The sequence below is a fragment of the Monodelphis domestica genome, chromosome 3 (genome assembly GCF_027887165.1).
Source record: "Monodelphis domestica isolate mMonDom1 chromosome 3, mMonDom1.pri, whole genome shotgun sequence".
NCBI lineage: Eukaryota > Metazoa > Chordata > Mammalia > Didelphimorphia > Didelphidae > Monodelphis > Monodelphis domestica.
In genome coordinates this window covers 17,621,826-17,636,023 of record NC_077229.1, presented here as the reverse complement: position 1 = coordinate 17,636,023, position 14,198 = coordinate 17,621,826, and the positions used below count along the sequence as shown (strand labels likewise).

The window sequence follows — 14,198 nt, the reverse complement described above, 5'->3', positions numbered from 1 at the left end:
ATGGGGAAAGGGGGATGGAGAGAATTCAGAATTCAAAATAAAAATTTGATCTCTTTTTTTAAAAGGGATTGAGGCATCCCTGGAGACTCAGCATGTCCTTCATTGCCTGAGGACAAAAATAGCCATGAGGACTTGGGGACAGGGATCTGGAGAGCACAGAGGAAAGCAGAGATCTGGCTGGTGGATCAGATTGGGTAATGCAGGCAAGAAAGCTTTGCTCAGCTGAATCCATTCAAGATTCCTTCAGTGCCTTGTCCTGCTACGGCTAAGTAAATCTCTTTTTGTGAACAGGTGTACAACCCGAGTGTCTCATTCTATTCCAATAGCAAGTAAACTATTTGGGAACTAGCCTGAGTCAGACCCAGCCTAGAACAGGCTCCACTGGCAGTTCCCCTGCCTTGGTGGTCTCCAGACAAAGGCCAGGTAACAACTTATTGGGCAGAGCTTCATAAGGCCCCTGTGAAGTAGGTATTGTGGGAATTATTATTCCTCTTTTTCTTTTTCCATTGAGGAAACTGAGTCTCACAGGAATTAAGTTACATACCCCATGATCCCCCAGAGAGTAGGCAGTAATTTGTGACTCCGAGCTAAGTCTCATCTGTCTTCTCGCCATACTTCCTACACTATTGCAGGACTTGGGGCCTGCAGGGGGGAGTTGTCAGCTGGTCAGGGTTCATGATGAGATTGGGTTCACAGGTTTCTTTCTGTCATTTTGAATGATGTGAACAGGTAGGAGCAGAATGGGGGAACTAGACACCCTGAATTGGTTTCTCACTCTCACTCTCACTCACTCACATACTTACACACTCACTCTCACACACACTCACAGACACTCACACACTCACACTCACACACACTCTCACTCACACTCTCACTCTCACTCTCACTCACATACTTACACACTCACTCTCACACACACTCACAGACACTCACACACTCACACTCACACACACTCTCACTCACACTCTCACTCTCACTCTCACTCACATACTTACACACTCACTCTCACACACACTCACAGACACTCACACACTCACACTCACACACACACTCTCACTCACACTCTCACTCTCACTCACATACTTACACACTCACTCTCACACACACTCACAGACACTCACACACTCACACACACTCACACTCTCCCGTCTGCTCATCCCTAAGTTGAATGTGGGAACTCTCTGACTGTTACCTAGGAGATTGCTCAGAGGTCCGTAAAAGGCACCTGCCCCTTTCTATGGGCTTTACAAAGAAAGATCGCCATTAAATATGCTTTGTTCTGCCCAGTGCTCTTCCTGACCCAGTAATCACAGGCCTTGGTAGCCTCCATCTTTTCAGTTCAGGAATTCCGTTCAATTCACATCAAGGCAATAAACATTTACTCAATGCCTTTAAACAGGTGATGTATGATGCCAGACCTTGACGGCCTTGAAGGCCCCTTCTAGCCCCACCTCTGTCCTCCGGAAGTAGACTCAGAGGTGACAAAGGTGAGTCCCTTCACTCAAGAAAGACACTAACTAATATGAGAGGATGAGGAATGAACACAAAAACCAATAATGCCACACATTAAGCAACAAGGAAAACAGAGAGAAGAAAAAGGAGATGAACAGGGTAGAAAGAATGCAGGCCAAACAGGTTCAGTCCTTCAATTGCCATTGGTGTTGGGCAAATGACTTCCCTTCTCTTAAGACTCAATTGCCGGTCCTGGGTTCAAATCTAACCTCAGATACTTCCCAGTTGTGTGACCCTGGGCAAATCACTTGACCCCCATTGCCTAGCCCTTACCACTCTTCTGCCTTGGAGCCAACACACAGTATTGAGCATTAAAACAGATGACAAGGGTTTGTTTTTTGTTTTTGTTTTTTTTTAAAGACTCAATTGCTTCATCTATAAAATGGTGATGTGGCCCTCATCAGAGAAGTCAACCACAGGGCTGCAAGACTCTCAACCAGAGCCCAAAGCAGATTAAAATGGAATTTGGAAATATTTAACAAAATCAATATAAATACCATCAAACGTTTCCAAACTGAGTCCACATGCAGCCCACAGGGATCTTGTGTAAACACCAGTGAGTTGGCCTGGCCTAGATGGCCTGGTCCCAGAATGCAGGCTAGGAAGAAATCTTAGAGCTGATTCCTCTAAGCTCTGTTTCGAAGCACACCTTTAAGACGTTTTGACCTTCCCTCTTGGAACGTCTGGGTCCAGTGTCCTTTAACACACATTTATTGAACTCTGGGAGAACAGAAAACAGCAGCGTTCTGGGCGCCATGTTTGAAGGCCCACAATCATGTTGCCCTCCGTCCCTGTGAGGTAGGTGGGTCAAACAAGACGGTCCCTTTTGTATTTACAAAGTTTAAGAAACTGAGGCCAAGAGAGCCCCAAGCCCCATCCACAGCGAGGAGGGCTGAAAGCTGCTTCCAAAGCAGGATGCTCTCTTCACCCCACTGTCCCATGTGCCAGAGGACAGACGACAGGGTCACAGGAGTTAGAGCTGGAAGGGACCTTACAAAGGAGCTAATCCCACCCTCCATCTTACAGATAAAGAACCTGAAGCAACAGAGGTTAAGGGAAGAAGCGAGGAGCCAGGAGCCAAACCCAGCATTCTGACTGCTGGTCTTTTATCTTTCTTTAGAGACACAAAAGATTATACCCACCTGCCCACACTGTGACTAGCCATGATGTAAAAAACTTCCAAGGTTTTATGCCTCACGGTGCTGTCCGCGTCTTTCAGCAGAAGTTTCAAGGTGTTCAGACACCCTAGAAGTCAGAAATACCTTTGAGCATTCGTAAGATTCAGAGTTCACATTAAGACTAGTAAAGGGGTCAGGTAGATAGCACAGGATGGAGTGCTGGAGTGCCAGGCCTGGAGACAGGAGGTCCCGAGTTCCAATCTGGCCTTGGACACTTCCTAGCTGTGGGACCCTGGGCAAGTCACTTACTCTCCATTGCCTAGCCAGTATTGTTCTTCTGCCTAAGAACTGATACTCAGAATCTGTTCTAAGACAGAGAAGGTAAAGGAAAAATTAAAAAGCTAGTAAAAGAAGAAATGAATTCACAAGGCAGATGACTCTGAAAGCCAAAATCACCCTACTGTGTGCACACAGTGCCATGGAGAGGAGTGAGCCTGGGCTCTCCAAGGGCTAAGGCACTGGCATACCAGCCTTGGCAGCTTTTCCCAAGCTGTGGACCTTCCACCGTCCAAAGACAAGCCCAGCTAAGCGGAGAGGCAGGCCACCAAATGGTGAATCTTTTGACCACAGCAATCTATGAAGGCAAGAAAAAAAGCGGCTCGTGGAGCCCTGCCCCTGTTTCTTCCCAGACTTGGCAGACACGGTTATCAGTCAGCAAGAACCATGTTCTGCTTTAAAGACTGGCTCTCTTCTATGAACTGATGCAAAGTGAAGTGAGCAGAACCAGGAGGCCATTGTTCACCACTACAGCCATACTATATGATAATGGGGCGGCTAGGTGGCTCAGAGGATAGGGAGCCCGGTCTAGAGCAGGGAAGACCTGGGTTCAAATCCAGATTCACACACTTCCTAAAGGGTAACCCTGGGCAAGTCGCTTAACCCCATTTGCCTGTCTCAAAGCTATTACTAAGACAGAAAGGGTTTATAAAATACATTGTATGATGAGCAATGGGGAAAGACTTAGCTACTCTGATCAATACGGTGATCTAAGGCAATGGCAAAGGACTCATAATGAAAAATGTCATCCACCTCCAGAGAGACAACTGATGAACTCAGAGGAAAGGCTGGCATAGACTTGTTTTACTTTCTCTATTTTTCTTGCCTTGGGGGGGGGGGGGGAATATGGCTAATGTAGACATGTTTTACATGATTTCACGTGTATAATCAATAGCGTATTGCTTGCCTTCTCAATGGGGGAGAGGTTCTGGAGGGAGAGAATTTAGAACCCCTCCCCAAAAAATGAATGAATGTTTAAAAAATTAATAAGTTTGTTTCAAAAGTCTGGATCTCCTTGTCTTGCCCCAGACTGGAAGACCAGGAGCTCTTCATGGGCTCGATGTGTTTCTGACATTGGCCAGTTCACCCCTCCCTCCGAAGATAGCCTGGTGGCCCTCTGCTCCTAAGAGCTTCCCTCTATTGGTTTTAGCCCAATAAACCTCCAGAGCTCAAGACCCACCAGCTTCTGCCTCCCTGTGATCCTCCCTCAGCTCTTTCCAGCCAGCTTGGAAGAGCAGTATGCATGCCAGCCCCTAAAGAGGAGGAGGACGGGAGTGCATGAGAAGTGTCAGTTCATAAAATCCTGCAAAATAACGGGGGAAAGCAGGTAGTGCAGCATGACGAGGGCCAGGGAAGTCAGGCTCCCCAGAGCATTTAAAGATGCTGCCAGAAAGGCAACAAAGAGAAGGAAACAGTGGGAGAAAATCGAAATGTCCAGAAGAGGCAGGACGTGGGACACTGAAAGCACACTGCAGAGAGCTAGGCAGGGACATGGAATGGCACTAAAGAAATCCCAGGTGGGAGGAACAGCTGGATTGTAGATGTCTCCCCACATCGAAGAGGAATGTCATTCTGAGCTGAGGGCTTGTTTCTGAAGACAGGAAAGACACTGAGTGATCAGAAAAGTCGCTGGAGGCATCAGTACCAAAAAAGGAAATGAACAAGTGATCAGGAATTATTCATCCACAAGCCTCCTTTCTCACGTCAATAAAACCCTTCTGAAAATGATCTACGCACCGTCTGGGGAGCAGAACCTTGATAGAAACATGGGAATAGAACTGGCAAGGCCTTCACCAGCGATACTGGGCATCCCAGAAGTCTGGGTACCATTTTTGTCTGAATAACCTAGAAGGCGCCGAGACTTTTGGGATGGCCTGTCTTTGCAACCTGAGTTACTACAGTCCAAACAACTGAATGAAAGGTACAGAGTCTGCAGAAACTGTAGAAATGCTGTGTTGTGACTACAAAAAAAGTGCCTAATTCAGTGGCTGTCCTTCAGCAAAAGGCCTCCTGTACCCAGTAAGACTGGAGCTGGGAGGCCCTCAGAAGCCATCTGATGCTTTTACGGATTCCTTTTATACAGGAAGAAACTGAGCTGACAAAGGGGAAGCAACTGTCCTTGGGTCACCCAGCTACTAATCTTCCTGAGTACAAATCTTGTGCTCTATCCTTCTTGCCACACTTCCTCAAACAAGATGCCAATAGTTCCAACAACATAATTGAATTTGTTCAACAATACTATTTAAATCAAAACTGATGAAGGCAGCTGGATGGTTCAGTGAATTGAAAAGCAGGCCTAGAGACAGGAAGTCCTGGGTTCAAATCTGGATGCAGACACTGCCCAGCTGTATGACCCTGGGCAAGTCACTTGACCCCCATTGCCTAGTCTTTGACACTCTTCTGCCTTGGAACCAATACTCAGTAATGATTCCAAGGCGTTAGGTAAGGGGTTTAAATCAATCAATCAGAACTGATCTTTGTAATACCAATCTCCTGTGAATACGCAGGGCTCCAAATCTCAGAATACCACCATCTCCAGAACAATGGAAAGTTCTAGGATGGGAGTCAGTTGGCTACAACTAACCCCAAAAATAAATTGTGTACGAGAAGTACCATAAAAGAGATGATCCAAGAGATGTAGAACCGTGTAAAACCATACAAAACATAGGAAACAAATTACAAGCTATAAATGATCATCTGAAAATGGTCCAAATCCAGTAGGAAACGTAGAGTCAAATAACTCCAAAAACTTTCTGTCACACTGCGCAGATTGAACAGGAATAATGGATGTTGGAGGGGTCCTGGAAGGGCAGATCCATGTTGCTGAGACAGTTAAGGATGGGTCCAGCTGCTCTGGAAATCAATATTCAATTAAGAAGAATGTCTAACCTGTACATGACCCATGACTCAGCAGTTCCATGATTGATCATATATGCACTCCAAGGAAATCAAGAACAGAGCAAAGGCCTGCTAGAGAGCAAACTATTCAGCAATGCTTTGTGGGAGCAGAGAACTGGCCCCAAAGCGGGGTCCCTGCTGATCAGGGGAATGGCCCAAAATAAACTCAGATACATAAATATAAAGGAATTGAGGAGCGGCTGGGTGGCTGGGTAGATAGAGTGCCAGGCCTGGAAACTGGAAGTCCTGGGTTCAGATCTGACCTCTGATACTTCCTAGCTGGGTGACCCTGGGCAAGTCACCTAACCCCCTTTGCCTAGTTCTTGCTACTCCTCTGTCTTAGAATGGATACATGCTGTCCATTCTAAGACAGAAGGTAAGAGGTTTTCTTCTTAATGTTTTAAAGGAGTTGAGCAAATATAGCATGGGGGCTGGGAGGAATTCAGAGGAACATGAGGAAATCTGTCTGAATTAATGAGTACAATGAGCAAACCCAAAAGAATAACGTACACAATACCCACAACAATGTAAATGTTTTCATTTACTGAAAAGGAAGTTTAATTCGGTGTGACACAAAGCCCATGACAGTTAGGGAAAGCAGAAAATAAAGCCAAACGCCCTCCTCACTTGAAGCTGATTGGCAGACCTTTGAGGAGGGACCTTGACAAGCTAGAGGGAAGTCCAGCTAGAAACTTGGCTCAGGGATCTGGCTGAAGGAACCGGAAGAGAAGGCTGAGAGGGGTCACAATCAGGCTTCTAGTGGCTAAAAGACTGTCCTGCAGAAGAGAGGACCACGGGGAAGACAGGACAAAAGCTCGGGTTCAAACTGTCCAGGCTGGAGCAGGCTACCTAGGAAGGCAGAAACGACCTCTCCCTGCTGTTATTATCCTATTTTGCAAACTTTAATTTCTTTTGAGAGTAATTTGAGAATAAGAGACTTTCTACCTCCCAGACTCTGGAAAAGTGAAGGTGCCGTGAAGATGCCTGCAAAGACCACACACTGCTCCAAAAGATCCTGAGTGCACTTCTGGATGTGCTGAATTGAACTTTGAGGGGCTGAATGCATTTGCTTTGAATGGGCATTTTTATGCCAAAGGGGACTGCCCCCCTTATTGGTTTGGTTCTTTTTCTCTTTCTTTCCCTCATCCCCAGATTGTTGTAATTTCCCCTTGAAAACTGCCATATTGTATATATCTTTAGTTGAAGTTATAAATTTGGTTATGTTTGCAGGATCCAGGGCGACCAGGGCGACTGGTCTCCCAATAGATCCCAGGGGGGATGTGTGTTTGGGAGATTTATTGGGGGGGAGGGGGGCTTCATTTCCCAGTGTCCTTTGCTCTTCCCAGGGTTCCCTTTTCTTGTATCCCTGTGTTACATCCTGGTGTGAGTTGGTCTATACCGGGAGGGGCTTTTTGTCTGGGGCTTGGGCTCCTGTGAGGCAGAGTGCTTGAGTTCTGGCTTCTTATTTGTCCTCTGCTCACTATTTTTACCCTTACACTGGACATGTTCCAGCAGAGGCTGGAGGGGGCTCAGAAGGGATATCCCCACTAGGTGGGAGGCCCGAAGCTCACCGCTGGGCTTGCACAGTAGCCCTGCCCCTGGAAGGGCTCTGGGGAGCCACTTACCGATGCTAATGGCCTCGTACGCATTTTCAGGATCATGCACTAAGTCACACAGGGCCATGAGGGCCCTCTGCCGAGTCAGCAGATCCGGGCTATTGAGCTCCTCATTCAGTTTCGGCAGAGCCCGGCGTCCATAGGCAATGGAAACTTTGGTAGGGTCGATGTCAGGAGGCAGGTACTGAGAAATCAAAGGACTGGCCATCCCTCCAGGCAAGCAGTTTTTCCGGGCCTGCCAGTGGGGAGGGAATCCTCTCTTTGGGAATCAAAGAATGGACTGAGCTGCCAAGAAAAAACAACCCAGAAAACCTGTTACTCAAGGCATTATCTGCTCTGCACACACTGGAAGAGAGAAACTACATGCAAAGCCTGAAAGTGGGAACCAAGAACAAACTCTGGAATGGGAGTCAAAGGGCATGAGTTCAAGTCCTGTCTTTACCATTTAAAGGCAAGTCACCTCCCTCCCTATTATTTTATTAAAACTGTATTCTTTTTGTATTTATTATGCAGACTTGTGGGTTACATGGTGTCTCCCCCATTACAGATAAGCTCCAGGGGCAACTCATTGGCTTAGTGTACAGAGCCAGGCCTGGAGTTGAGAGGGCCTGGATGCCAATCTGTCCTCAAACACTTCCTAGCTATGTGACCTCAGTTGCCTAATCCTGGCTGCTCCACTGCCCTGGAACAGATTCTAAGGCAGAAGGCAAAGCTTTTTTAAAAATTAATAAATAGGGGCAGTGAGGTAGCTCAGGGGATAGAGAGCCAAGCCTAAAGATAGGAGGTCTGGGTTCCAATCTGGCCTCAGACACTTCCTAGCTGTGTGACCCTGGGCAAGTCACTTAACCCCCATTGCCTAGCTCGCTCTGCTCTTCTGCCTTGGAAGGGATACCAACTCTAAGGCAAAAGATAAGGGTTTTATGATAAAGAAGTAAATAAATATACAAATAAATAAGCTCCATAGAAGCAGAGCCTTTCACTTCTTTGTACCCCCAGCACAGCACGGGTCACATACCTAATTAATAGCTGATGTTGACCTGCCCCCATTGAACTTCTGCCCAACCCCAGGGAGAGAGAGATTTTATTTCTGGCTTCCAGATGGGGGACTCCCATGGCAGAAGCTCCCTCTACCACTGCTGATCAAAACTCTCTACTGTCTGGTCTTAAAAGTTAAATTCAAATCCAGTCTCAGACACTACTAGATGCATGATCCTGGACCCCAATGGCCTCAGTCTTCTCATCTGTAAAATGAGCCAAAGAAGCCAGTGGCAAACTTATCCAAGATCTCAGCCAAGAAAATCCCAACTGGGGTCATGAAGAGAAGTAGAACAGGAGACAGTGGAGCTGCTCACACCCACAGGGGCTTTCCTCTTGTCCAAGTCCTTCACTTGTGCTATTTCCCCCAGCCCCAAGGTGAGGAGGAGGAGGAGGAGGATACTTTGGCTCTTATCCTGACTTTACAGATAGTAAACTTGAGGCTGTTCATTTTACAAATGAGTTGGGAAGTCACTGGCCCAAGCTCACACCAGGCAAAGCTGGGCCTCAAACCCCAATCTCCCAAGCCTGAGCCCTCTACCCTGCATATGCCTCAGTTTTCCCCCTCTGTGTAAAGGAAGTAGTGAGACTAGACCATCTCTAGGTTCCTTCGGGATCTAAATCCCATGCTCTAACTCCGTATTCTAGGCTCTCAGAACTGTGTGACTCAGTTTCCCCATCAGTAAAATGCAGGGATTGAACCGAAGGATCCGTAAACCCCGTTTCTGAGCCCTATATCCTATGATCCTCAACCAGGCACATTCGAGGGGGCCCTCCGGGACAGTCCCCGATTCGAGCCTCTGTACCCTTGGCCAGGGGCCTCAGTCTCCCTGTGTGTGAAATGGGAGCACTCGCGTTCCTCGTTTCTGTGACCCCTGGAGCTCCGGGGACCCCAGGCCGCTTCCCCCCGGCCACCGTCTCAGCCTCACCTGGGCCTAGCTGGACCAGCCTCTGGAGGACTGAGCGACCCTTATTGGTATGGGCCCCTGTTGCCAAGGCGACCACCGAGACTTCCGGCAGTAGGCCCGGGAATCCCAGGAAGTGTCACCCTCGGATCCCGCCCTGTCCCGCGTCGCCTAGCAACGTACAACACGCGCGCTCCGGAGCTGGCGCGATACCTCCCTTTCCCTACGTGAGAGACCACTGAGCAGGCGCCAAGCGTGGGCACCCGCCTCCTCGCTAACCTCGCCCCTAACGGAGCCCACTGAGCAGGCGCAAAGGGCAAGGATCCGCCTCCTCACTAACCCCGCCCCTAGTAGGACCCAACTTGGAGCCCACTGAGGCTAATTAGCCGCGCCCCCAACCAAGCATGTGCAAGTACCAGGCTCCGGGTCCTTCGTTAGCCCCGCGTCGGGCAGGCTGGCGACGTGCTAGTTCTTCCCTCCTGCTGGGTGGACCCCATGCGAAGAACCCGCGCCCTCCTTCTGCCCCATGTCGGGTTTCTGCGGGTGGCCTCGAAAGGAGGAGCCGCCCCTGGGTCTCTGTGTAAGGGCTGGGACAGACCTCCTCTTGGGCCCCCTATGCTAGGCGGTCCCCCATTCGTGCTGGTCAGCCACTTGTCTCCTCCGTCAGACTGGAAGCCCCTAGAGGGCAGGGACGGATCCCTAGAGCTCAGCCCGGTGCCTGGCGCACTCTGTGTGCGTTTGCTCACCGCCTGCCTGATCTCGGAATAGGACCTTCCAAAAGGAACTCACGACCAAGAATAACTTTCCCCACGAAGCTGTGTGTGGCCCTCCAGGGAAGGAATCGGTTTTAGTAGAACAGGGCACTTCCCGGAATTTCTGGTGAAGGACCGGGGATGAGTAGAAATCTTTAGAAACAAACGCGAGAATACAGAGAAACCTAGAAAGAGAACTGTATTGGAGCAATTAGAAGGCGCTGTAGTGCTAATATTCCCCGAGAGAGGGAGAAGAAACAAGTGTCTTCGATAGGTGGAGAGAGAAATAAGAGAAAACGGAGCCTGGGAGTGGTTTCGCCTGTCCTGAGAACTGAGAGGGAAAAGAGAAGGGAAGGGAAACGGAACAGAGAGAAGGAGGAGGAAGGGGGAGTGCAACTCACTATTTCTCCCATTGGAGGTAAAAGAGGAGAGCATAGTAATGTGGATAAAGTCCAAGTTCTTCATGGAAAACCTGCCATTACTTTTCTCAACTGGATAAAAGAGGAAAGAAACATAGACAGACACTACATTTTTGTTATAGTTAGACATTAAACTTAATAGGTAAACAAAAAGCGATCGATGGGGAGAGCAGTTAAGAAGGAAGATCATGGGAAAGAGGGAATAGTTGGCGGCATCCCAACTTCCTGATCCTTAATGGGAGGCCAGGAAGGATCAAAAAGAGGGCAAAGGAAAGTAAGAAGAGCCAAATTTGCAGAGTAGAAAGGATAACCAAGCTCCCCTATTACTCCTCCCAACAAATCTAGAAAGTGCACCAGACCAAATCCTAAGAAAATTCAAGAACAAGGCAACAAGTTGAGTCATTTTTCCAGGACAGGTCAGCGCAGAGAGAAGGACAAGTTTTTTCAAGGATAAGTCTCTCAAGGAGTAACCTAGGGATGCGGATCAATCCAGCACGGTTGCGCATCAAGGAAAAAAGAAGGTCTCAGATCCATATCAGTGCTCTATGACCTGGCATAGCAAGTAGAAACAGGTGTCAACTCAGTCACAAACTACCTGGTTCCTGGTCATAACAGCTGAGCTGAGTTGGCATCCCAGATGCTATCCTGTGTACCAACCAAGAAGCAAGTTCAATTGTAAGCCTGTGATTGTGACTCCCAGAGCATAGTAGAGTCTCGGTTTCAACTTCTAACCCAATCTGAAGGCCCCAGGAGAGTAAGTGGCAGGCTAAGAGTGCTTGAGTTCAATAGCAGATTATTGTTCCTCAGACCCAAACTCAGTTCATCAACTTTCAGAGCTCAGACAAGGAAGGCAGTGATCAGATTTTGTCCTGGATCAAACTACTTTGGGAGCACTAAAAGCTTGCAGGATCCCAAGCTAAGTTGTCCCTGAGAGCCTGCAATAACACAGCACTTAGTACCCTAAGAAAGAAAAAAATAATAGGACCATCCCAGACTTCCAGAAGTGTGCAGATCTTAAAAGCAAGCCCAAGGGGGCAGCTGGGTAGCTCAGTGGATTGAGAACCAGACCTAGAGACGGGAGGTTCTAGGTTCAAATCTGGCTTCAGACACTTCCCAGCTGTGTGATCCTGGGCAAGTCACTTGACCCCCATTGCCTAATCCTTACCACTCTTCTGTCTTGGAGCCAATACACAGTATTGACTTCAAGACAGAAGGTCAGGGTTTAAAAAAAAAAAAAAGCAAGTCCAAAGGCAGAATGTGAACTAGAAAAATATCAAAGACACAAACCCAAAAGAAGAAAATGACTACGAAATGTCTATAAGCCCCAAACTACAAAGCCTCAAAGAAAACTATAAGTGGGGTACAGAGTCATCTAGAATTCCTGGAAGAGGTGAAATAAAAGTTTGGGTTGGGTTGTTTTTTTTTTTCAAAATAATTAGACTTTATTTAAACTTTTTTTTAATTTTGAGTTTCAAATTCTCTCCATCTCTCTAGCCCTGCCAACCCATTGAAAGTGTATATCAATTATACATGTGAAGACATATAAAACATTTCCATATTAGCCATATTGCAAAAATAAATAGTAAGAAAACTACAGTGGAAAAAGTGTAATTCAGTTTGTACTCAGAATTCATTATTTGGTTCTCTTTCTGGACATGGAGAGCATTTTTCATCATGAGTTCTTTGGAACTGTCTTGCATTATATTGGTTAGAGTAGCTAAATCTTTTATAGTTGAAAATTGCTACAATATTGATTTTACTATACAAAATATTTTCTAAGTTCTATTCATGAAATATGAGTTTTTAAAGAGTTTTAAAAGTTTTTATAAGTGGCAGCTGGGTAGCTCAGTGGATTGAGAGTCAGGATTAGTGATGAGAGGTCCCAGGTTCAGATCTGGCCTCAGACACTTCCTAGCTGTGTGACCCTAGACAAGTCACTTAACCCCTATTGCCTACCCCTTACCACTCTTCTGTCTTGGAATCAATACATAGTTTTAATTCGAAGACTGAAGGTGTTTTGGGGGGGGAAATTTATAAATTAAATGAGAGCAGGAGTGGAAAAAATGGAGGAAATAAGTTATGAAAGAATCAAAAATAGAATTCATAACTTTGTACAAACTCTTGTCCAAGTAACAAACTGTCTCAAAATTTGCATAGACCAAATAGAAGCCATCTACTCCATCAGACAAAAAAGAAAAAAATAAAATATTGAAAAATAGAAAAAAACAGAAGGTATCTCATAGGGAAAAAAGTTGATCTGGAAAAGGAGAGGGGAAAAATTTAAATAAACTAGCTGAAATCCATAAATAAAACAAAAATGAGCCTTGATGTCATATTTCAAGAAATCTTAAAAGAAAACTACCCAAATCTCTTAAAACCAGAGGTCAAAGTGGAAATTTATTTTAAATGGTCATTGCCTAAAAGGAACACTTTCCTATCCGAGTCCTGCTCAGATACAGCTGTGGGGTCCGGGGAACAGCCACCTAAAAGCCCATAGGGGGAGAGAGAGGAGACCGAGCACGGAAGAAGGACAAAGAGTCTGTCTGATTGCTGCAAAGCTCGGCTCGTTTATTGCAGGCGCAAGGCAGGAATATATACACTTAAGGTAGCAGGGGGATGGTAGTAATTAAGGACGGTTTGTACCAGGAGGGAACATGAAGAACTGTCATGGTTTGTGGCCATTGGACTTAGCGACGCCAGTCTCCAGGAGATGACCTATTTGATCATGTTCTCAGAAACCCTTATCTCATTCCTGGTCATAAGTTTGTCCCCACACATAGTCTCTGATAATTATCTTGGTCATAATTTTTGCCCCATGCATGGTCTCTGACAATTCCCCCTTTCTTTTTTATTAGAGGGAAGATTATTAAGTCAGGACCGCAGCGACGGCCCCTGTCTTAGGCTACACAGGGGGAGTTACTCGATCATCAGGGATCGAGGACCTGTGCTATTCCCGTCGTTGGGTTACCGCCCTGCTATTAAATTGGAGGCGATCAGTATCAGATGGAGTGTGTGGTTGGCCAGTATCTGCTATTTCGATACGATGATATTGGACCGTAGGATACTTGACAAGGGCTGAGTCGATATTTGATTTGATAAATCCTTTGAAAAATCTAGTCAGGCGTTGGAAAGCCCAAGGGCCAAAGGTGAGGATTAGGAGGATAATAAAAAGGGGAGCTATTATCGTGGGAATTAGGGTTGAAAGCCAAGGGGAGCTTCTCAGAAGGTTATTGTACCATCCTTCTTTGGCCTCAGCCTCCTTTTTTCTAAGGGCTAGGCGTTCTCTTAATTTTGCCATTGATTCTCTAACTACGCCCGTGTGGTCAGCATAAAAGCAACATTCTTCTTTAAGGGCTGCACACAATCCTCCTTCTTTTAAATTAAGTAGGTCGAGGCCTCGTCTATTCTGCAGTACAACTTCTGAGAGGGAGGATAGGGATTTTTCTAAAGCAGAAACAGATTTTTCTAGGGCTACAAGGTCAGATGTCATAGCAGATTGTAAGGTTGTAATATGTTGGGTCTGTAGGAGAGCAGTGGTGCCGGTACCAATGCCGGCTGCAAGACCACCAATACCTAAAATAATGGCAATGGGCGCCAGATTTCCTAT

The 14,198-nt window shown here is 46.6% G+C and overlaps 1 protein-coding gene across 2 annotated transcripts in view; it reads right to left on the bottom strand.

The window, feature by feature from the left end:
- Positions 1-9,562, bottom strand: part of RSPH14 (radial spoke head 14 homolog) — a 262,764-nt gene extending 253,202 nt beyond the window's left edge. For both annotated transcript variants that reach the window (XM_056821430.1, XM_001378857.3), the window contains exons 1-3: positions 9,445-9,562; positions 7,490-7,765; positions 2,655-2,757 (exon numbers count right to left, since the gene is read on the bottom strand). In XM_056821430.1, the coding sequence (XP_056677408.1) occupies positions 2,655-2,757; positions 7,490-7,688 (302 nt within the window). In that variant the 5' untranslated portion in view covers positions 7,689-7,765; positions 9,445-9,562. The remainder of the gene's footprint in view (positions 1-2,654; positions 2,758-7,489; positions 7,766-9,444) is intronic.
- Positions 9,563-14,198: the final 4,636 nt, after the last annotated feature.